Consider the following 23,118-nt stretch of genomic DNA (forward strand, 5'->3'; position numbering starts at 1 on the left):
GCTATGTTCTCCATGATGAAACCATAGCAACTGATCCTCTGAGTAATGGATTGATATTCAGTTAATCTGAGAGCTGCATCATGACGACTTTAAAGACATTTCTAAAGGATCCGTTAACATGAACACTGTACTTTTATCTCACCACCTTTGTTTTAACGACAAACAAACCTATTGTTTCTATGATTATTTTTTTCTGTTTTCTCATGTTCATTTTGGCGACATTACCCTCCTCAGCCAAGTCGCTTCAGGAGTTTGCAGCTGTCCTACAAAACCTGGAGGATGAGAGGACAAGGATGGTGAGTAACCTTCAAACATGCATAAAATATATTACCGCTGGTTACTTTTAGGATATTTGGATTTTTTTACTTTTTTGCATCTGCTTCATAATGTTTTTTTTTTCTCTATGATGAACTAAGATCTTTGCTCATAACCAAAAAAATATAGTTCTCTATATGGTATCATCTTTATATTCACTTGTAACATTTTGGCCTCTTTGAGAGTCAAAGCTTTTGTTTACAGCATGTCTTAGCATGTAGACTTTATGTTATAAGAGAATCCAGTGTAATCCTGAAAAGTAAGAGGGTCTAGAATTTAAATATCTAGATCTAGATAACTATTAGGATAAAAATACTTCTATCATTAACATTTGCAGACTTAATTCATTATGCCAGTGTTTCCTAACCTTTTTTGACTTGTGTAGCCATTTATGAATTTTACTCTACCATGAGTTCCCCTCTTAGTCAAAATATTGATGATTGTCCAAAAGTGGAACGTAAATAGCTGATTATAAAATAAAAACAATTTTACGTAATTTTTTAATTTGAACATTTAATTCTTATGCATTTTATGCTTTGCATCATCTTCCAACTATAAACATAAGAAAAACTTACTTTTTAGTTGATAAAAGCTTGTTTAATTTTTCTATTTGGTCCTCACAAAGCAAAACAGATCCCAGCCCTATTTTATTCTACTTCCAAATAAATAACATATATTCATGTACCCCTTGCATGGCAGTCGTGGATTGCTAGGGGTACGAGTACCCCCAGTTTGGAATCACTGCACTATGCCATTATATAAAAGTTGGCTACGTCCAATCCATCCATCCATCCATCCATCCATCCATCCATCCATCCATCCATCCATCCATCCATCCATCCATCCATCCATCCATCCATCCATCCATCCATCCATCCATCCATCCATCCATCCATCCATCCATGTTTGGCTTCTCTTGGTTAGATCATTAGTAAAAGATCAAAATGTATCAAATGTAAATCATGCAAGCTGTGACATATACCGCCGCTGACTGGAAAACATGTCTGTCTGTTTACCTCCCACTGTAGATTGAAAACGCCAATGACGTGTTGATTACTCCGCTGGAGAGGTTCAGGAAAGAGCAGATCAGTGCAGCAAAGGTAAGAAGAGCAACAACAATCAACCACAGCACCAGTCACAGAAATGATCATACATTGAATGAGCTGTAGATGAGTATTGATGTGTCCCCAGTGGCTGTGAGACATTAATCAATAAAGCCTCTTTATGCTCTTGTGGCCGCTGGACCACACACAAACCCTGATGAAGGTTCTAGCCTTTATGTAGCCTTAATAAAATAGTATAGATATGTTTTAATGAAAAGCAAGCAAAAATACTTATGAAAACTCAATGTCAGCTAGTATCTATCTATCTATCTATCTATCTATCTATCTATCTATCTATCTATCTATCTATCTATCTATCTATCTATCTATCTATCTATCTATCTATCTATCTATCTATCTATCTATCTATCTATCTATCTATCTATCTATCTATCTATCTATCTATCTATCTATCTATCTATCTATCTATCTATCTATCTATCTATCTATCTATCTATCTGCCTGTCTGTCTGTCTGTCTGTCTGTCTGTCTGTCTGTCTGTCTGTCTGTCTGTCTGTCTGTCTGTCAAATCCCATTTTAATCCAAAACAAAGTTTATCAAATGTACCAACTTTTAAACTAAAAAACCCTTCTATCATAATAAAAGGGTTTTGAGTATGACATTTGTTCAATAATCTAAGAAATGTCATCCCTATGAGCAGAACACCACATATATTTTTTCAATTTAATTTATTATTTAGGTTATTCAACCATCAGACCGGTTACATATATTCACGATTATGGAGGAATGCTGTAAAAACATTTAATTAATACTAAATTGTCATTTAATAATTTTTTTATTACTTTTTCCAGTTCTGTTTTATTTGAATTACTAATGTGAATTTCTAATTTTCTTTAATGGGATGGTATGTAAACAGTCAAGCAAAACTTTAGATGATTTCAACCCAGCAGAAGTAGCAGTTAACCAGGAGCATTGTAAGCCATGCCCATATACTCACACTGCTTCCTTGCAGACCCCAACCCCCAACTGACCTGTGCTGCAGTATTTGTCTTTCCCTGAAGACAATAAAATGACCTAAATTACAGATTTGGGAAATATATATTGCTGCTTTAATTAAAAGGGCAGAAATAGCAGTTCTCCCCTGATCAAGGGTATATGTTCTTGCATTAGAACATTAAACACAAAGAAAACAAACCAGTATATCATTTTCCCCCCCTAAAAACCCTCCCCCATGTGCCAAATATTACAGATTATAATCTGACTTGATTAGGTCACATGTGCTTGATCCATGCGGTCAGTAGCCAAAGGATCTAAATATGTAGCAGCAGGAGTTCTAAGTAACATATATTTTAAATAAACAGTTTATCAATCCTGTGTTGCAGGGTTTTGTCTGATCTTGGCACGGTTACTGCATGTTTGATGAAGTTAGGAAAAATTGAATTATATGATAATACTACCATTAGAAGATAGAGATTAGAGATGATTTAAGATCTGCCACAGAGTTTATTTGTTAAATAAAAAAATAAGCTCCATCTGTAGGGTTGCAAATTTCATACAATAGGTCTAGATTGTAATATTATTCCCGGGTGAATTTCAATTAACCAAATGCATCCCACAAAAAATGATTTCAAACAATTGCCTCGCAGTAAAATCAAATGTTGACAGACCTGAAGAACAAATGATCCTAATATGAGGCTGCTGCCTGTTTTCTTACACCAATGGTGGAATTATTTCAATAAATGAACTGAGACGCAACAATCAGCAGCACAAACAATGCTTGGTCTCAATACAACCTTTACAATTCCAGCTTTGGCATTTAAAGATTTATTCAGGATTAATCATTTTCAGGTATTTTCTACCATTAATGCAAAGTTCATCCTGTGTAACGCAATAGAAAAACACACATTAGTTAGGGGTGAAATAACAAAAAATTATAAAATCTGGAACCACATCCTGCAGAAGCAAACCTCGCCCTTAAACTAACATTTGCTTTAAACTTCTTATCATGTCTCCCTTTTAATTTCAATATTTGGCCTTTTTTGATTGGAGAATGTCGGAATGTCACAGTTTGATATGATGATGTTCATCTATCCTGCAAAAGTTATCCATATATACGAGGTTTTGATGCCATTTCTTATGAAAAACCCGAGAACCCCAGGGCATGACGGAGTCTCCACCCTGCTTTATAGTGGGAAAGGTGTTTTTTGGCTGAAACACAGCGGTGTGTTTAAAAATTTTTCACAAACGTTCTGGTTTGGCTCCCTTAGACAATAATATATTTTCCTATGAGGTTTTGGGAGGTTTAAGCAGGATCAGAACCTTTTGTGACAAATAGAGCATACAGCAGATTATTCTCACATAAATATCCCCAGCAGCCAATTGAAAAATGGATGCAGCTCCCGCAGTCTGGCTTCCGTTCTCTAGGTAGGCTTCCTATTCAAATTCCCTTTAACTGTTGTTGAATTTTTAACTGCGGGTTGAGGCAAAAAGAGTGGATTTTATTGTTGTTTTTGTTTGGATTAATAATTGGACTAATAATTAGTCACAAAAAAACCCATAACCTTAGTTATTAAAAGTTGTTGGACTAAAAACTGCTTGATAAAACTGGATATATTAGAATTTAACAAGACAAAATGAAAAAGTGAAGGTTTTCTGGAAGACACTGGGGTTAATAATCTAGTAATTAACATTTTTTTCTCTTTTTTTGGGCATATTAGATGTGCTGTTTATGACTTTATTATAGATATGATGTGACCTTAAGCTAGTGTAAAACATTTCTTTGCTCTAGTAAAGGTAACATCCTCATCTATTGTATCATACTGCCACCTGCTGGTAGTTCCAATATTTTCACTTCTGTCTCACTTTTTTTTTAATTTTTATTTTTTTACTTAAACTTTTGTCACTTCAGCAAAACTAAAGTAGAATTATGAAAAAAGCCCAGAAGAGCAATTTAGATTTGAACACTTTACTATTTTTATTTGTTTTACTTATGTGAAACCTGTATTAGATCTTAAACAGAAGTTGCTATTTTAGAATGGGCGTCTATAGAGAATCGAAGAGGCAAACTTTGAACAGAGAATCTGTTGTTATGAGCAACACTAACCCTTCCTGATATGGTCTGCAGCTGTTTTCTAATTCCCACTCAAACCCGGAGGAAAGACACAGCTTTTTGTTGCTCGGTTTGTGCATTTCCTTTTTCCTCAGTATTTTTCGGCTCATAGTTTTAGAACCAACTCATCATCCTACCATGTTTCTTTGTCCATGTGCTGAAATACTTTTTTTGGACAAACAGCTGGGCTCCCAGATTCTCACTGACTCCTGAAATATTCTTTCCAGGAAATCAGAAAATCTGCAGCACTTCTTTTAATAAAACAGCTGCAAGTTAAAATGTGGCTAAATCTTTTTGTCGGGTTAGTCTGCATAAATGCCATATTTGTAAATTAAAAAAGGAAACATGCTGACAGACGATGAGCCCATATCTCTCCTGTATGGGACTGTTTGCACTACTTCTCCCTGCAGTTCAACATTTATCCTGAATAATTTTCTCAGCTACAAAGCTCTTAATAACCTGACCTCACTGGAAAATCCCTTAGTTCCTTATTATGCTAAGATGCCTGTGCTCTCTCAGAATGCAGGATTTCTGTGGTTTCCAGAGTCTTGAGGGTTTTCTGTAAAGTTAGCCTAAAATACTTTTAACCAACTTTAGTCCTTTCTCCTAAAGAACCATACCTGCCGTAAGTATAGTTTAAGTCTAAGATTTAATCACTAAATATATTTATTTGCCCTATGCTTCTGGTTCCTTGCATATTTTAAAAATGGTACTGGAATTAAATATCAATGTTTGTTTTTGTATTTATTATTCATAATTTTGTTACAGTTTGTACCTGTTTGTAATCATTTAAATAATTACTTTTATTCAATAAAAGGAGGGAAGAATGTTAGGTGGATATTTTATGACAAATGTATTTTCAGTTCCATTTCGACACAATATGAAGGAGAGGTATCAGTGGGTTAAAGAGCAAAGTTTAATGTGTTTATTTGTGTGCATTTGCTAAATTAAGAGCACATTTTCTACATGCATTAATAAAGTGGTTATTTAAAGTTTGAAGTAACATCCACATTTGGTCATTTAATCATTTATTTTGTCTGTAAACACAGCCTCCACATGAGGGAGAACCATAATCTGAGAACCATAACTGCTTGGTGAAATGCTCCGGTCATGATTTTATCTAAAGGACTGACCCAAAATGTGGAAGTCCAAACAGAGAGAAACAGATGAAAAGTTTGACGGATTTTATTGAAGATGTTAAGCTCGGTGCAGAGTTTCTCCGAACTCTGTTCAGCCGGAACTGGAAGGCGAGGGGAAGACAGACTGTTAGTTCAGGCTCAGTGGGAAATTTGATTTGTTGATCTTGAAGGAGAGGATCTGATTGTTGACTCACGTTTCCAGAGAACTGAAGGATCCTTGGCTCCAATCTGTGTGTTGGTTTTCCAGTGTATGTCTGATTCGGCGGAGGGTGGAACAGGGTTTATCCAGAACTCGGACGGTGTAGGTGAACGGAGACGCTGATTGCCACTCAGATTTCCTGCTGTACTTGAACGGGTCTTGGTGAAGATGATTCCCTTGCTCAGAGAGTAATTACAACGTCCTCAAAAAGGAGACTGGATCCAAACCTCCTGTTTGGAACCCGTTGCTCAGTTTAAGGCTCAGTTGATCCCTCCTGGGAGAGGAGGTCCGAAAAGGTCCAGTTTGCAGGAAGACTTCCTGCTGAGAGGCAAAGACAAAAACAAAGTTAAAACTCAGGGAGACAAGAACTCAGTCTTACTCAGCTAAAACTCAGCTTGGCTAGAGAACCAAAAACTGGCAAACACTCTGGCGTTGAGGTAGTGGCAATCAGCCGCTTAAGAGCACTCCGTAAACAAGGTAACCGTCAGCAGGTGTGTGAGGAGGCGAACTGTAATCAGGCGCCTCTTGTTGGTGGAAGGATGACAAACACAAAAACAAACACACAGACAGGAGCCCTGACAGCTCCAACCAACACTTTGTCATTTTGGCATAAACAAAACCTCCAAGCTGATCCAAAATGGTTCCTTAAGGTCAGGTCATTTGATCTGCCTCAATCCCAAACTCTGGAGATCTCTAATAAACCTAGCTCTACTGTACCAGGAATGAACAAGTTCCTCCCCTAAGATTTCAGATGGAGAATTTCTACTGTCGCAAAATCTCATCTCATTACTTAATCTGATGACACGCCTTGTTTTCCCAGTTAGGGAGACACTGGTCCATACCCTCCTCACTGCCTCCAACAAAAGCTTTTTAACAGAGACGATTTGACAATGTTGTCATGGCTACCAGCATCATACTCGACTCTGCTGCTCAACCAAAAATTGCATTTTACAAAAGTGGAGAAACTGATCTACAAGCCTGCAGGAAGAGAGCAGGATACATGAAGACTGATCAAAAAATGTCTTCTTTGGATTTCTTTGTGACAGGAAGCCAAGAAGAAGTACGACAAAGAGACAGAGAAATATTGTGCGGTGCTGGAGAAGCATCTAAGCCTTTCAGCAAAGAAAAAAGAGTCCCACCTACATGAAGTAAGGCAATTTCTTTGAGTCCACGTCTGTCATCTGTCTCCCAACCTCCCACATTGATCGTCGTATCCATTTCCTTTTTCTGTTCCAGGCAGACAACCAGGTTGATCATGTCAGGCAGCATTTCTATGAAGTTTCTCTGGAGTACGTTTTTAAGGTTCAAGAGGTTCAAGAGAGGAAGATGTTTGACTTTGTGGAGCCTGTAAGAAAGCACAGATTTTTTTTTCTTTTTCTATTTTTAGCCTTTAAACAATATAAAGGTTCCTTTAATTCCTTTGCTGACTGGTCTTTATTACATTAAGTTAATTTGTTGGTTCCTCTGAACAACTTTTATTCGTTTTCTCTAGGAAGTAAAGAACTCTTTGCAAACTTTTCTCAGAAACTGATTCAGGAAATGTTGAATATTTCTGATATTTGATTTCTTCTGTTTGTTTGTTTTGTTTGTTTTTTATTTTTTTTTATCCTTTCTTCCCATAATTCCCCTGTGTTTTTCGCACTTTGTTTCAGCTGTTGGCATTTTTACAAGGCCTGTTCACCTACTATCACCATGGCTATGAGCTCGCAAAGGACTTCAACCATTTCAAGACTGATCTCACTATCAGCATACAGAATGTAAGAACCCCAAAACAAATATACTAACACTAATCAGACTTTTGACCTGATGAAGTTTGCACTATCAACAAAGTTTTTTTTTGTTGATATAGAATATTTTAAGCATTTTGCCATCCTGTAAGCCATCAATAATTTAGCACTTCCTACCCACTGGTAAGCATGGTGGGGGATAAGTGATGCTTTGGGCAAACCTTTAATAGGTAGCTTGGAGACTTGGGCATGCAATGTAACTGCAGGTTTTTCTATTCATGATTAAAACTTTGGCAAATATATACCTCTACTTAATTTGCTGATGTTTTGTTTTAAATAATCAATCATGATGAAGAATTTACAGTATATATTTGTAGACAGAAAAGCTTGACTTTTGCTAAGCTTAAGATTCTACAGTGATTCCCTCAGTAGGAATTCTTCAGGTTGTTTCACTGAAGGGTTTTTAAAAGATCTGTATCTGCAGTCACAGGAAAATCTAATACTTAGCTGATGTGAATTATAAAATGTCGAAGTCTCAGCTCCTCTAAATGTTTGCTTACAGACGAGGAACCGTTTTGAGAGCACCCGTTCTGAGGTTGAAAGTCTGATGAGGAAGATGAAGGAGAACCCTCATGAACACAAGAGCGTCAGCCAGCACACCATGGAGGGCTACCTGTTCGTTCTGGAGAAGCGTGAGTAAAAAGACTGCCTTGGTATCTGTCAGGATGTTAAACCTGTCATGTCTGATCTGTTGGAGGCCTGACAACAGCTTCTGCTCCACGTCGTTTCCATGGTAGCCAATATTATCTCTAATCCAGGCCTGATTCAGCCTTTTCTTTCTTTCTTTCTTTCTTTCTTTCTTTCTTTCTTTCTTTCTTTCTTTCTTTCTTTCTTTCTTTCTTTCTTTCTTTCTTTCTTTCTTTCTTTCTTTCTTTCTTTCTTTCTTTCTTTCTTTCTTTCTTTCTTTCTTTCTTTCTTTCTTTCTTTCTTTCTTTCTTTCTTTCTTTCTTTCTTTCTTTCTTTCTCACCTCTTGTTTTTCTTTTCTCAGGTTCCTTCGTATCAACTTGGGTAAAGTACTACTGCACCTACTACCGTGAGCCTAAGAGGTTTTCCATGGTTGGGTTTGACCCAAAATCTGGGGGTAAAATGGTGAGTTTGTCATTAATCTGTCAGTATTTGTCCAGCCATCTGATAAATTATCTCAAACCACTTAGACTTTCACCTTCTCTCTTGTTACAACCACAAATTAATGTTTTATCTGAATTTTATCTAAAAGACTGTAGAACATTACTGAAGTATGAAACATTCAATGCTTGAAGTATCTAATTAGCATCAGAATGAAACAAAGCGGGGAAAAAAAATAACATCAGGAACATTATTGTTTAAAGTGCATGTTCTGATGAGTGTTATTATTATACCACCTACCATAGTGCATTTTATTTGTCAGGGGGAGGAGGAGAGCTTCATCCTAAAGTCGTGCACAAGGAGGAAGACAGAATCCATAGAGAAGAGATTCTGTTTTGACGTTGAGGCCGTGGACAGGTTAGTGTCTGATTAACTGTTTCATTTTGTTTTAAATGATAAGCTCTTAAAATAATTTTTCATCTAGCCGGTTATCCCTTTAATATAAAATTTTTGGTGAATCTGAAAGTAAAATCCAATATCATTAAACATTTAAGTCTATAGTTAAATTTAAATATTAATATAACCCAAGACTCTGTTTCTCACAGAAATAGAATAATGAAAATATTCCATAATTTTCCCCCAATATTTTTTATTAGAATTTGCTTTAGAATCCTGTGATAGCTCTATTGGTTCTGCATCTCCTTACGTGGCACTTTTCCTTCAACTTAAATTAGCGTTTTATGTTGTGACCTTAGTTTTGATTTACTGACGTATTTATTACCCTGAGTATCTGCTGAGTAGGAGAAAACCTACAATTTGACATAAATTCATATTAAATCATATTCAGAAAAAAGAAAGGTTCTCATTTTTACTTAAGTTAAGACAAAGTAGCACTGCAGGAGCAGAGATCACAGCATGACTTCCTGTCTAGCAGCTACAGGATCATCTTCTTTGATTTGCTGACTCTACATAACCAAATAAGTTAAACATTTTTATGATCTTTTAATATTTTTTGGTGCACTTTTGTCAGAGGTTTTTTTAAAGCTGATTCCTAAAGTTTTATTTTTTGTAAAGGCTGTATTTTCCCTCCTTAGACATGTGAGGGCGCTATTGTGTTAATCAAGAATAAGCATGATGGCACAGTGCTATTCCGGGCATTATGCCTGTTCCTCCTCCACCTTCTTCTTTATTTTTATTTTTATTTTTGTATGTGATCCATTTAAAGTCCCTTTTTTTAATATCCTTTTATTTATAGAATGCTTATAAATCTCTTTTGAAAAACACTTTGGGCTGCAGTTGACCCAGTAACTCAGAGCCAGTCTCTTATTTTATACATCTTCCTGACTCGAAACCTCCATGGTTCTATGGAAAAGCTGAAAAGTTGGACCCATTTAAACAGCTGAGGGCCCAGGATGTGTCGGTGCACTCTGAGTGTCCCAATGAGCGATGTCCTGTATTGGAGCGGTGGATCATGATTGGCATAAAGAGTAGGAGCAACAACAAGATCAATGTGCTCCTGCTGACAGAGTGACCGGTGCAGGATCGATTGCAAACTTGACAGAAGACAGAGACAAATTTGGCTAATGAGACGGTGTGATCGACAGAGGTCTGAGAACGCACAATAAACCCTGCCCCTCTAAGGATGATTAGCCTGATAGTTTCAGTGAAATGAAGTTGAATGCTTATTAGCTGATGAACTTTTCAGGGAGCGTTCTGATCTTATTTGATTTTATCTGAGTTAAATCAAAGCGTGTCTTGATTTATGTCACTGTCTACTTATAATGCATGTATACATGTGCAGGGTCCGGTATCTGCATGGGTTACTTCATGTGGAGTTGGCCAGTATTGGGAAATGTGTTGATTTACCAGCTTTTAGATGAAAATGTTCATAACTTAAACATATGAAAAGCTAATGTTCTATGCGTGTGTTTGTGTGTGAGTGCAGGCAAGGCATTATCACCATGCAGGCTCTGTCAGAGGAGGATCGCAGGTTGTGGATGGAGGCTATGGATGGTAGAGAACCGGTAGGTTGCCATGGCTACTAGTTTGTGCTTACATGACGAAGACAACCGGTGATGGAGACAAAAGAAGAGAGAAGGGGACATCATGTCCTCTGAGCTTTTGCACAACTTTTTCACACGTAAAAGAAAGTGACTACATTTGATTGGCTTACCTATTTATAAATATTTTTTTTAGCCCAAAGCAATTGTTTTAGTGCTGCTCACTGCACCCACACTCAAAACCATTCATGTCCCAACAGCTCCCTCAACTCCTCATGCAAGTAGGAGAAGTAACTGAGTCCATGCAAGCTGCAACGTGCAGCTGCTGAGTCCAGGAGAGCTGTTGTGAAATAAAATGTTTGCGTTTTCAGCCTCGTCTGTGAACCCGGCTTTATTGTTAAGACATGTTTGCTCTGTAGCTGTCATGAAGTAATCAGCACAAACTCTTCAAACATTACAGCCGGATCAAGCCCCCCCCCAAAAAAAAAAAAAAATCGTTTTAATCAACAATTTATGGATTTTAACTTTGCTTTCAAACATTTATGAAAATAAGGTTCGGCAGTGCCTAACACACCTGTTTAATCTAAACATGTTTTAGAAAGAATTCTGTTCTTTTGGAGCATCTGTTGGCGTGTGTTTTAAAAAATAAACGTTTTAAAAATACAGTTTTTTAATACATTGTCCATACTTTATAATAAAATATATAAATGTATCCAATGCACTGCAGTCAGAAGTTAACTATTTAGTAAACAAAGCAGAGAATCTGCAAAACTTTATTGCTGAATGGAAGCCATATGAAGTAGAAGCTAGCTAGAAGCTATGTTAAGGAAAAATCAGTAGAATGCTTTTATCAGATGAGAAGAAACTGATGTTTTCGGATTTGTAGTCAATAAATGGGTAAGGCTGTTAAACCTACTCTAGAGAATAGACGGCAAATTTTGCTGTTTATCATCTGAAGGGAGAAGTGAAATATAAATGCACGTTATTCAGACATTTATAAACGATATTGCTACAAACTCATCTAGAGGTGGCAAAGTTGTAAGCATGAAGGATCCATCCTCTTCGGATCCCAAACAGCCACAAACACGTAATTGAACATTTTATAATGTTATTTATTTTAAAAAGATGTTATTCTTTATTATTCTTGATTAGGGCATTACAAGTGACTTCAGAGTGAGATATAATGCCAAAAACAACAGGAAACTATCTGAATATTAATCAAAACTTACCTAATTAAAAGTAAATTCAATTCAGTGTATTTATATAGTGCTAATTCACATTGAATTGAATTTTAAGTGACATTACAATTCAACCAGATCTCACAGTCAGATTGATTCAAAGTTTTCTATCTAAGGAAAACCAGCTGATAGCATCAATTCATTGACTGGAAGACAATCCCTCACACCAAGCATGCTCATAGCGACAGTGGAGAGGAAAAACTCATTTTAACAGGAGCAAACCCCCAGCAGTGTAAAACAAAATGACAAAAATGTACCTTCCTAATTAAGAAAAACATCAGAAAACAAAGAAAACATAAACGGCAGCTCGCTATCGGTCTGCGCCAGGTGACGTCAATGTTTACCTCGGGCGCGGTGCATCGTGGGAAAACCACCATATTACGTGGAAAGTCGAGATAACCCACACGCGGCTGTTCTTTCGGCACAATTATTTACCAGAAATGACACGATCGTGTTGTGTGAGAGGCTGCCAGTCCCGGTGTCGTGCCAAGGTAGTTATCCCTGCGAAAATTTGTATCCCCTCGTCGGGAGCGCGCACGGAGTAGAAAGAACAGCCCGACTTAACTCCACTTCAATTCCAACGTGCAGAACTTGAAATTTGAAAGGTTTTACGTGTATGAAAGTTGAGCTTTACTGTTTTATTTTTTTACTTCACATGTTTTAGCAGAATATCGCCAGTGATATTGATCTAAAACTAATAATAAAACACAAACGTTTGCTTGAAAGCTGGTCGCTGACAGCAGTGTCTACTCCTCCCTCTGAAAGCAAACAGATCCTTGTTCTTTTTCACACGTTCATTAAAAAAATCTCTCATTGTTTCACAGTATCCAAATGTTCTCATCCCATTGAAAACTGTTGTAAACCATATACTTGTAATAAAAATGAAATAGAAAATGGAGTGCACGTGTAATCATAAAAGACTATATGCAGAAGGAAAATTATTTTTTCCTGGTTGAAATTTAGTACTTAAATCTATATCTGTGTTTATATTAACGTACAATTTATCTATGTTGTACAATATCCTTTATAAACAGTTTGTCTTCTAACATCAGCCGTTTTATTTCATCCCATATTGCCAGAACCAGCAATATGGGATGAAATAAAACCTGCTGTAATCTGTTCCCCCTGTCTAAATCAGACAAAAAAGGTCCCAGTTTTTCCATTTTTGGCTTATAAACATCTTTTAGGATGACAACTAACCTCTGAAACTTTGGAGTTGATTTACCTTTATTTCTTAAAGTTACAAGGGGGGAACAAATTATAGCAGGCCACCTGCTATAATCTGTTCCCCCTTTCTAAATCAGGCAAAAAAGGTCCCAGCTTTTTCATTTTTGGCTTATAAACATCTGTTATGATGACAACTAACCCCTGAAACTTTGGAGTTGATTTACCTTTATTTCTTAAAGTTACAAGGGGGGAACAAATTATAGCAGGCCACCTGCTATAATCTGTTCTCCCTGTCTAAATCAGGCAAAAAAGGTCCCAGCTTTTTCATTTTTGGCTTATAAACATCTGTTATGATGACAACTAACTCCTGAAACTTTGGATGTGATGGACCTTTATTTCTTAAAGTTATAAGGGGGGAATAAGCATTTTGGCTTATAAGCATCTTTTATGATGCTTATAAGCCAAAAATGAAAAAGCTGGGACCTTTTTTGCCTGATTTAGACAGGGGGAACAGATTACAGCAGGTTTTATTTCATCCCATATTGCCAATTGTGGCAAAATGGGATGAAATAAAACGGCTGATGTTAGAAGACAAACTGTTTATTAAGGATAGTACAACATAGATAAATTGTACGTTACTGTAAACACAGATATAGATTTAAGTACTAAATTTCAACCAGGAAAAAATAATTTTCCTTCTGCATATAGTCTTTAATGATTACACGTGCACTCCATTTTCTATTTCATTTTTATTACAAGTATATGGTTTACAACAGTTTTCAATGGGATGAGAACATTTGGACACTGAAACAATGAGAGATTTTTTTAAGGAACGTGTGAAAAAGAACAAGGATCTGTTTGCTTTCAGAGGGAGGAGTAGACACTGCTGTCAGCGACCAGCTTTCAAGCAAACGTTTGTGTTTTATTATTAGTTTTAGATCAATATCACTGGCGATATTCTGCTAAAACATGTGAAGTAAAAGAATAAAACAGTAAAGCTCAACTTTCATACACGTACACCCTTTCAAATTTAAAGTTCTGCACGTTGGAATTGAAGCGGACTTAACTCGGGCTTTTCTTCCTACTCTGTGCGCGCTCCCGACGAGGGGATACAAATTTTCGCAGGGATAACTACCTTGGCACGACACCGTACGGTTATTTCGCATTATGCTTACTTTTTTCCATATAGTCAGAGAAACAAACTCAATCCTTTAGTCCTTCGTTTAGCTATGCTGCGGTTGTTTACACTACGCCTTTTCCACCAAAAATGGCGTCTTAGCAACAAATGTCACGTGACTGACGGAGACCGATTGCAAACTCCAAAACTTTACATGGTGTTAACAGACAAACTGTGTGGCTGGTTGAGATGAGATGAGGATGGTGGGTGGGAAGTCCGCCTCTGCAGCTTTTCTATCCGTCACCTCCAGAAGGCACCAATTGGACATCTCCGTCGTCTTCTAGGAACCAATCAGAGACAAGCACTTGTACACTCATATTTGCATTATTAAGTTGATGACACCAATCCTAAGAGGCATGAAAAACAAACATTATTTTGTTTCCTTTCTATTCATCAAACCAAAATTGGTTAGTCGTTGTAAGATTCCTAAAAGTAAATGGACAGTTGTTGCTCGGTCTGTGACAAAATATGAGAAGCATGGAAGGGGTGCGGAAACTTTTTCCATATTACTGCACAGTTTAGCTGCCAGAATAAACCCTCTTTGTTTTGTCTGTTCTGTTTCAAATTTGGGTTCTTTTTCTCCTGAAATGCTCAAAATAATATCCCTACACACTTTTCAGAACATTAAATCAACATTAGCATGAATGTAGCACAACTACAGACACAATGCAGTCTCAATCTCTTTGCTTTTTAATCAAACCTTTGCTTTGTAGTCTTTTTTTTTTTAAACCAAAACAAGAAAATGTGATTTTTAAAAAGAATTTTTTTTTACCAACCTTCTAAATGACCTCTGCTACTTTAGCACTTTAAAAAAGTATTTCAAATGTTGCTGCTCTCATCTTAACTGCTGTATTGCAGATTTTCTATATTTCATTTAATGCATGAATTACATTTTGAATCACAAGCTATGCTAAATCCAACATTTATAAAGATAATAATGTTCTTGTTGCATGTTTTTGTATAAACACACAATTTAACAACTTGCTGTTGAAATTGTTGGGGGAAAAAAATCATTTTATAGCTTCATAATGCAAATAATTGCCTCTCTTTTTGTTTGCAGGTGTATAATCTAAACAGAGACAACCAAACTGAGGCCAGTAAGTAGATTATTTTTGTATCCTAAAAATGGATTTTGGGATAACCTAATTTTAGCTGTCCTAATTTATTTTGTAATGTTTCATTTCTAAAAATAAAATAATAAAAAAAAAAAAAAAAAAGAGAAAAAGCAAACTTTTTGGAGATGGCTGAACGTTGAAACGAATCTGGAAGGGGAGTAGTTCGTATCATTAGACCCTTTCAGTGAATTTGCAACATTAATTCATCTGGAAAACCAGCGAACTCTTAAAGTCCACTCAGTGTATTACGATGAGGTGCTGTTGAAATTTTTGATTTATGACAAAGGAAAAAAACCATCAAGCAATCATAATCGAACATTCAGATATTGTTCAGATGATTAAATATAAAGGAGGTAAAATTGCCTAATAAAGGCCTTCTCTTTGGTTAGGGCGATAATAACAAAAAAAAAAAGACATAAGGAAAATAGAGTGAAATTATTGAACTTTTTAACCTTTTCCCACATTTCAGGATTCAAACATAGAGGTATAATATTGCATTTTTTTGTTAAGAATCAATAACAAGTAGGACACAATTATGAAGTGAAATAAAATTTGTTGGATATTTTAATATATCCATAATATAAATCCAGAGATGCAGCCAAGAGGCCCATGATCACTCTGGAAAAACTGCAGAGATCTATAGCTGAGGTGGGAGACCCTGTCCATAAGATAACAGTTTGTTTGTTTTTCTTCTGGAAGAAAGCCAATTCTTAAAGATATCCAAAAAAGTCTTGATTAAAGTTTAGCACAAACAACCTGGGAGACACAGCAAACGTGGAAGAAGATGCTCTGGTCAGATGAAAAATTCGAAAATTTCAGCAACAAGGCAAACCATTATGTTTGGCATAAAGCAACAGAGCTCATCGCCCTGAACACATCATGGTTTGGGCCTGCTTCTCTTCAGCAGGGACCGGGAAGAAAACCTGTTGGAATCTGCAGAAGACCCGAGACTGGGACGGAGATTTAAATCTACAATGGAATGGTTCACAAACAAACACATCCAGGTGTTAGAATGGCCATTTCGGAGTGCAGACCTTAATATACTGGAGAATCTGTGGAAAGAACTGAATACTGCTTTTCATAAACGCTCTTCATCCAACCTCACTGAGCTCCAGCTGTTTGACAAGGAAGAATGGGCAAAAATTTCAGTCTCTCAATGTGTAAAACTGATAGAGACAAACCCCAAGCGACTTGCAGCTGTAATCGTGGCAAAAAGTGGCACTAAGAAGTATTAACTCAAGGGGGATGAATCATTTTGCACACCCATTTGTTCAGGTTTTTATTTGTTAAAGTTTGAAATATCCTAAGCGTTTCTTTCCACCTCATGACTGTGTCCCACTTGTTGATTCTTTACAAAGAAATACAATTTAACGTCTCTGTTTGAAGCCTAATATGTGACAAAAGGTTGAAAAGTTTTTAGCTTTTGGAAGGCGCTGTAAAAGAGGTGAGCAGTGACATCTTTTTTAACACCTGTGGTGTCATTTTAGCTAACTGTACTCAGATTCCCCGGCTGGGGAAAACTGACACTGCCCATCTGTATATTCTGATTGAGCACATTTTTTAATTTTCACAAGAAAACGTCATACAGCAACTACAACTCTTGTAGTTTAAATAAAAACCTATTGGAACCTAAAGGAATTTCTTGTAAGGATGAGAAGCATTTTAAGATTGTATAAACATCTTAGGACTAAAGATCATGTCATGGTGTATTTATATAAGCTCCTAATCGTCTCTTGCTCATTCTGTTTGTCTCTCATCCCCAGTGGCCCAGCTGGATGTCACTGGGTTCAACATCATGAAAAAATTCATCTACGCCGTGGAAACTCGAGGTAGACTATTAACAGTATATCTGCTTGGTTGCTCTCCTGCTTCATTCATTTGGTTTATTGAACTTCTGCATATATTCACTGGACATCTGCTTGACCAGATTACACACCGACCTTTTCAGTATGCGTATTTATAGAAGACCATTTACTTAAAATATGTAAGAAATTGCTATTTTTTGGGTAAAGATTCCTTATCTGACCAAGAATAGTTTTTCCCCCATAGATTCCCGTATTTGAAGCCTTTGATATGTTCCTATATGTTGTTGTGCACATCAGTGTCTTTCTTTGACGTTTGATCATTTTCTCTTCACTTTCTCTAAAAGTGTTTTTTTAATAACACAACAAATGTTGTTTTTTTGCTTTTTCTATTTAATCAGAGTATAAAATTTCTCAATAACTGCATTTATTTTATTGTTCTGTGATATGTTTCACTTCTATTTGCTGTACTTGTAGCTCACTAAAAGTGTTCTCCTCATTATTTATCCTTTTATTTAAGGCTAATTTATTTATAGAACAATTCAGTACAAAGACAATGCAAAGTGCTTTACATGATTAGAATATAGGAAAATAAATCAGAATCAAAGCAAGTAGAAAAAATGCATAAATAAAAAATAAATAAAAAAAGCTGTAAGCTTCTCTATTATTTTATTTTTTGCAGAGTTCTTAATCTGACTTTAAGGAGACACTAATTATGGCAAAATGATAAACCCTACATCTAAATTATTTGTCCATTGCTGGTAAATGTAATCTAATTTCCGGCCCTTTTATCAAGCTAAACAAAAACCTAGATTGACAACAAACCAGAAGCAGATAAAAAAATGCATCCCAGAAAGACAGAGGAACTGAATAGATTATACCCCACAGGATGTTGATGTGTGTTGATATTGCTGTTCTTATTGCAGGAATTAAGGTTATATGTAATGCGGCATCCTTGACATTGCAAGCCGTGTTGCTAAAAGTTTAAATCTGGCTCGAATGAATCTGCATCTCTGTGATCTTTTTGGACACTCCTGGCCTTCGCATGCTCCTCTAAAATGCCACAGTAAAGGTCTCCATGATTGAAAAATAAAAGGAAAAAAAGGACCTTGTTTTGTCAGTCGCCCCAAGAACATCAGTTCCTGCTTCTCTCTGCTGCTTTACATTTTAGCAGATAGAGCCACATTGTAATATTTAATTGAATATGCCCTTGTTATGTGATCTGTTTTGATTAAAAACTGAGTTTAGTGAAACAGACTAAAATGTACCGATAGGGTGTTTCTTTAAATACAGCCTGACTGCTTTAGAACCATCAAAGTTTTAGGTTTTCTCACTGTTTCATGCCAGCGTTCGATAAAGCTTGTAACTAAGCATGCCAGGTCATTACATCATCACTGATACCACATGTTTTGTTTTTTGTTTTTTATCCACAAATAGTGCAGCAAAACCTTTTTAAATTACTCTACAATGAATGTAACCAGATGTTTTACTTTACTTTTAATAAGGTGATATGGATGCCTTTGATGCTTTGAATAGTGACTTTCTGTACACCTTCACACACAGATGTAAGAGTGCATTGCCTTTATAAGCGGTAGTGGTTTCTAAAATGGACCTAAATGTGGCTCTTCTCCCAGGGTGCTTTAGTGTTAGGGAGTGGCAGTTCATCTTTGTAATATAATTAAATAGAAAAGCATTATTGTCTATCATACACAACAATGGCATAATTTTGCCTTTGGTTTGCTCACATACAATAGTGTAATAAAATATATTAACATTAAAAAAATTACTTTAGGTACAACTTATTCAGCTCCTTGATGGCAGTGGGCACAAAATGGCACGAGGAAGTCTGCATGTCTGCCGTGATGGAAGGAGCTCAGAGTGACGGGAGAGTGGATGGCAACGGTCATCTGTGATCTTATGAAAGACCTGATGCAATCCTTTACTGTAATTTTTTCTGTCATATCTGATTCCATTTGTGTATATTGAAAATAACAAGGGCAATAATATGCACCCTTGGGGCAGACCTTTATTTAGCGTAACACTGTCAGACATCACACTAAGACAACATGGCTACTGTTTAAACCACACTGATGATATGTATAGAAGTTGGTTTCTGTTTTATACCAAGATTCTTGATAAGCACCTAATTATAGCCATGCTACTTTTTTCTATAACGGAATTGATCAACAGTACAAACTTTATTACTAAAAAGAGATTCTGCAGTCAGTTATGTAACACAGTTATGTGATGCTGTGGGCCACCCTCCCTTTCATAGCTCCAGGAAACTGGACCAATTCCTTAGCTCCTTACATTGTTGCTCCAATTAAATATGCATCCATTTCAATGCTTATAGGCCATTTTTAACTTAAATAGAGGCGTTAATGTTAGTTTATGTTTATGCATTTAGCAGACACTTTTATCCAAAGCAACTTACAAAGTAGAAGCAGTTTTACAGTTATGAATAAGGTTGGGAATTGGAAAAGATTTTCACGATTCCGATTCCCTTTTCGATTCTATGAAACGATTCGATTCTTTATCGATTCTTTTTTCTATTCCAATTTGGGGGAAAAAGGAGAACAAACAGTTTGATTATCAAAATCAACTTTGTTTACGTAACTATTGCAGAATCTTACAAACTCAACAAGATCAAGATGTCCACAGGAAATGTGAAACTGGAGTAACATCTGTGTTTAAATGAAAAATGAATACAAGAACAAACTTAATAACCAACAATGTCTAATAACAAATGATGGGATAATAACCTATTTTAAATAACAAAAAATACTAATTATAAAACAGTAGTAGGGAAAATGAACAGTTCTTTTGCAGAAAGATGAGCATATCTGCTTTTTCTGGAAGGATACGGGATCTTTCAGGGCTTATGATGTCTCCAGCCGTGGAGAACACCCTCTCAGATGGGGTGGAGGAAGCCTGCACACAGAGGTAGTTTTCAGCCAGTCCAGATAGCAAGGGCAGCGTATCTTGCTTGTTCCACCACCACAGTGTGGCGCTATCCCTGCAGGGGATGGAGGGCAAGCTTTTATAGAGCTGGATTTCCTGATCTACCCTCTGGGCTAAGGAAAGACGGGGCTTTGATTCACAAAGTGACCGCAGCTCGTTGTCTTCCTCCTCGAATAGTTCTTCCAACTTGCGTAACTTGCGTAACTTACGTAAAAAACGTGACGTAAGTCGTGCTCCCCAGAGCCGGCGCTCTAGGCTGTGGTGCTGCGGGAATCGAAAAAAGAATCGTTCAGCGAGCTGCCAAATGATGCCATGGAATCGGAAAATACGGAACCGGTTCTGAACAGGAACCGGTTTTCGATTCCCATCCCTAGTTATGAAAGTAAGTTCTCTAGAGGAAAATTTCAAGTTATAATCTGTTGTGACAACAAACAGATAGTGGGAAGCATAAGCGTCGTTAGACCTATTTAAGGGTGGCTTCAGTCACCCTTTCTTTGGCATTAGCCACCCTATAATTATTTTGCGATTTTAAAAAAAATATATTTTTTTTCTGTATTTATTTTTTCCTCATATTTTCCCAAAACAAATGCAGTAAAGCACCGAATAAAAGCCATAAAGAAGACAAGTTAATCTGAACAATCATAGGCGTAACTTCCTTAAGGACTGGTGTGGACATGACGGTCCCCACCAATATTTTGTACACGTATTTTGCTTTCGGTGCTGTGTATATCTGATTAAAACCCCATTCATGCCGCTCCTCAGAAAGAAATTGAAAAAAAAGTTCTCCCCGCTGCTCACCGTCCACAAACCCCGACAAAAAAACTCAAAAAAAAGAATCCTCTCGCTTTCTCCCCATCACCCCCCTCCAACCTCTCCCCATAACATTTGAATTGAAGATATCCGCGGGTGACGGGTCGGGTTCGGTCGTCATCCTAACGGGTTTGGGCGGGTGCGGGTTGGTAAAACTCGACCCATGCAGGTCTCTAAGCTACACTACATTCAGTATCGTTGCCATAGAAACAGACAACAGCGCCAATATATCAGAATTATACTAAAACACACGCAAATAATTTCCCACATAAAAAACAGGACTTTCAGTCCATTACAGTTTTCCGTTTTTAGAGGGTTGTTTATTTTGCGTTTATTAAGTGATGGCTGTGGTATATTAGCTTTCACTGCTATAAGCTTTCGCAGCAGTGATTGATTAATTTAAACACCTGCTCTACTGATGGTCTATCGGAGTTGGTGTTTAGGATGAACATAAAAAACACCTTTTATTTGAATCTTGTTGTAGCTACTGTTTTAATCCCGGCTTTACTTAAAACTTTTTCCTGACTTTGATAGTGTTGCCATTCAGTTGCAAGCACTGCGCCCCTTTTTCTTTTATATGTACACGTACATTTAAGATTTAGCGTGTTATGTTGACAACTCATGAGCAAGCTGCTTTTTGCAATCTAGCAGGAAGGTAAGGATAGGATGTTGCAGGTGTGACGTCACTCTGCAGGGGGTCCAAAGATAAAAGATTTAAACAATTTTGGCATTGGAATTTTAGATTTAAGGGAGTTAGAAAGTTCACTTAGTAAAAGTGCAAATAATAAATCTGATTACCGATTACTTTTAAGCTGGTTGAACATACTGCGACAGACTGGTGACCTGTCCAGGGTGATCCCACCTCTCACCCAGAACGTGGCTGGAGATATGCACCAGCACCTCCTGATCCCACTGAGGGATAAGGTTAAAGAAAATGGATGGTTGAACATAGTCCGCTCTCCCAGATTCTATCAAATCAGTATTGATACCCTCAGGGGCGGATTTAGGAAATTTGGGGCCCTAGGCAAAGACAGGCAGGGGGCCCCCTGAGAAGTAAACCCATAAAACAGACCCATTCTACAGATAGAGAAATGTTAATAGAATAGACATCCATTATTTGTTCTAGGTTTTGTCCCTCTCTTCTTGTCCCTTTTTCCTCTCTATTTATCAGCGTTCTGATGGCATTTTAGCCAAAGGATTTTTATCAAAAACATAATTAATGTGCACAAATAAGGATTAGTTGTATTAACCATACATGGAAACAGAGTTTTATGGGGCCCCCAGAACTTGGGGCCCTGGGCAACTGCCTAGTATTGCCTAATGGTAAATCCCCCCCTGGATACCCTGCTGGTGGATGTTCTTGACAGAAAGACGGAGTTGCTTAATCATATTCTGCTTAAGGTCCCATAAGATCTTGTCCGAGTCCTGGTTTAAAAGTAAATTAATTTTAAAAAGTGACCCAAAATTGACTGTCAATAAATGTTCTACAAAATTGATATATTTATTTGATTTCTTTGATTTGTACTGTCTGTTTAGATTTATGTGATATTTTTTGCACAAAATATATAAGTGAATATTGTAACAGTTATGTTTTTAACTGTAAGCATTAAATTGATAAATGTTATTCGCATTTTTTTGGCTTTATCCTTTCCAACAAAAAAAAAAGGCGTCGCGCAGGTAGCTCCCTTTCCTTATGAGCCGTCCCCACCAACTTTCAACACAAAGTTACACCCTTGTCTTAGACAACGCCTTAGCAGGTGCACTGAAAAAATTCGGCGCGCATTATCTTCTAGGGGCTGAGCCACCCTTGTCTCTTAAACCTAGAGACGCCCCTGGTGGGAAGTACAGAAAGAGTAGCAGAGGTGTTCAGAGCTATATGTAAGAGTTGGGATAAGAGATGCTGTTGAAGAGGTTGGTCTTTAAGAGTTTCTTAAGAGAGGGATGCTGCTGTTCTTGTAGTGCTTTGTAGGTCATTCCACCATCTTGGAACAACCAATGAAAACAGTCTGGATTGTCTTAAGCATGGTGTAGGCTCTGCTAGAAGACAATCCATTGACGTCTGGAGTCACTGAGTTGTGACATAAGCATTTGCAAGAAGGTTCAAGTTGTTAGTTAATGAAGGAGGCTCCTTGTTTAATTTTTCCAAATATTTTTTTCTGATTTTTATTT

General features: G+C 37.0%; 1 protein-coding gene across 2 annotated transcripts in view; it reads left to right on the forward strand.

Annotated features, from left to right (window-relative positions):
• Nucleotides 1–23,118, forward strand: part of LOC119787970 (rho GTPase-activating protein 26-like) — a 126,705-nt gene that overhangs the window by 60,386 nt on the left and 43,201 nt on the right. For both annotated transcript variants that reach the window (XM_038292072.1, XM_038292073.1), the window contains exons 3-13: nt 235–296; nt 1,344–1,415; nt 6,873–6,974; nt 7,063–7,173; nt 7,479–7,583; nt 8,116–8,245; nt 8,603–8,703; nt 9,002–9,096; nt 10,625–10,703; nt 15,322–15,358; nt 17,140–17,205. In XM_038292072.1, the coding sequence (XP_038148000.1) occupies nt 235–296; nt 1,344–1,415; nt 6,873–6,974; nt 7,063–7,173; nt 7,479–7,583; nt 8,116–8,245; nt 8,603–8,703; nt 9,002–9,096; nt 10,625–10,703; nt 15,322–15,358; nt 17,140–17,205 (960 nt within the window). The remainder of the gene's footprint in view (nt 1–234; nt 297–1,343; nt 1,416–6,872; nt 6,975–7,062; nt 7,174–7,478; nt 7,584–8,115; nt 8,246–8,602; nt 8,704–9,001; nt 9,097–10,624; nt 10,704–15,321; nt 15,359–17,139; nt 17,206–23,118) is intronic.

This window comes from Cyprinodon tularosa, unplaced genomic scaffold, assembly GCF_016077235.1.
Source record: "Cyprinodon tularosa strain WSP-4 unplaced genomic scaffold, ASM1607723v1 ctg307, whole genome shotgun sequence".
Classification (NCBI taxonomy): Eukaryota; Metazoa; Chordata; class Actinopteri; order Cyprinodontiformes; family Cyprinodontidae; genus Cyprinodon; species Cyprinodon tularosa.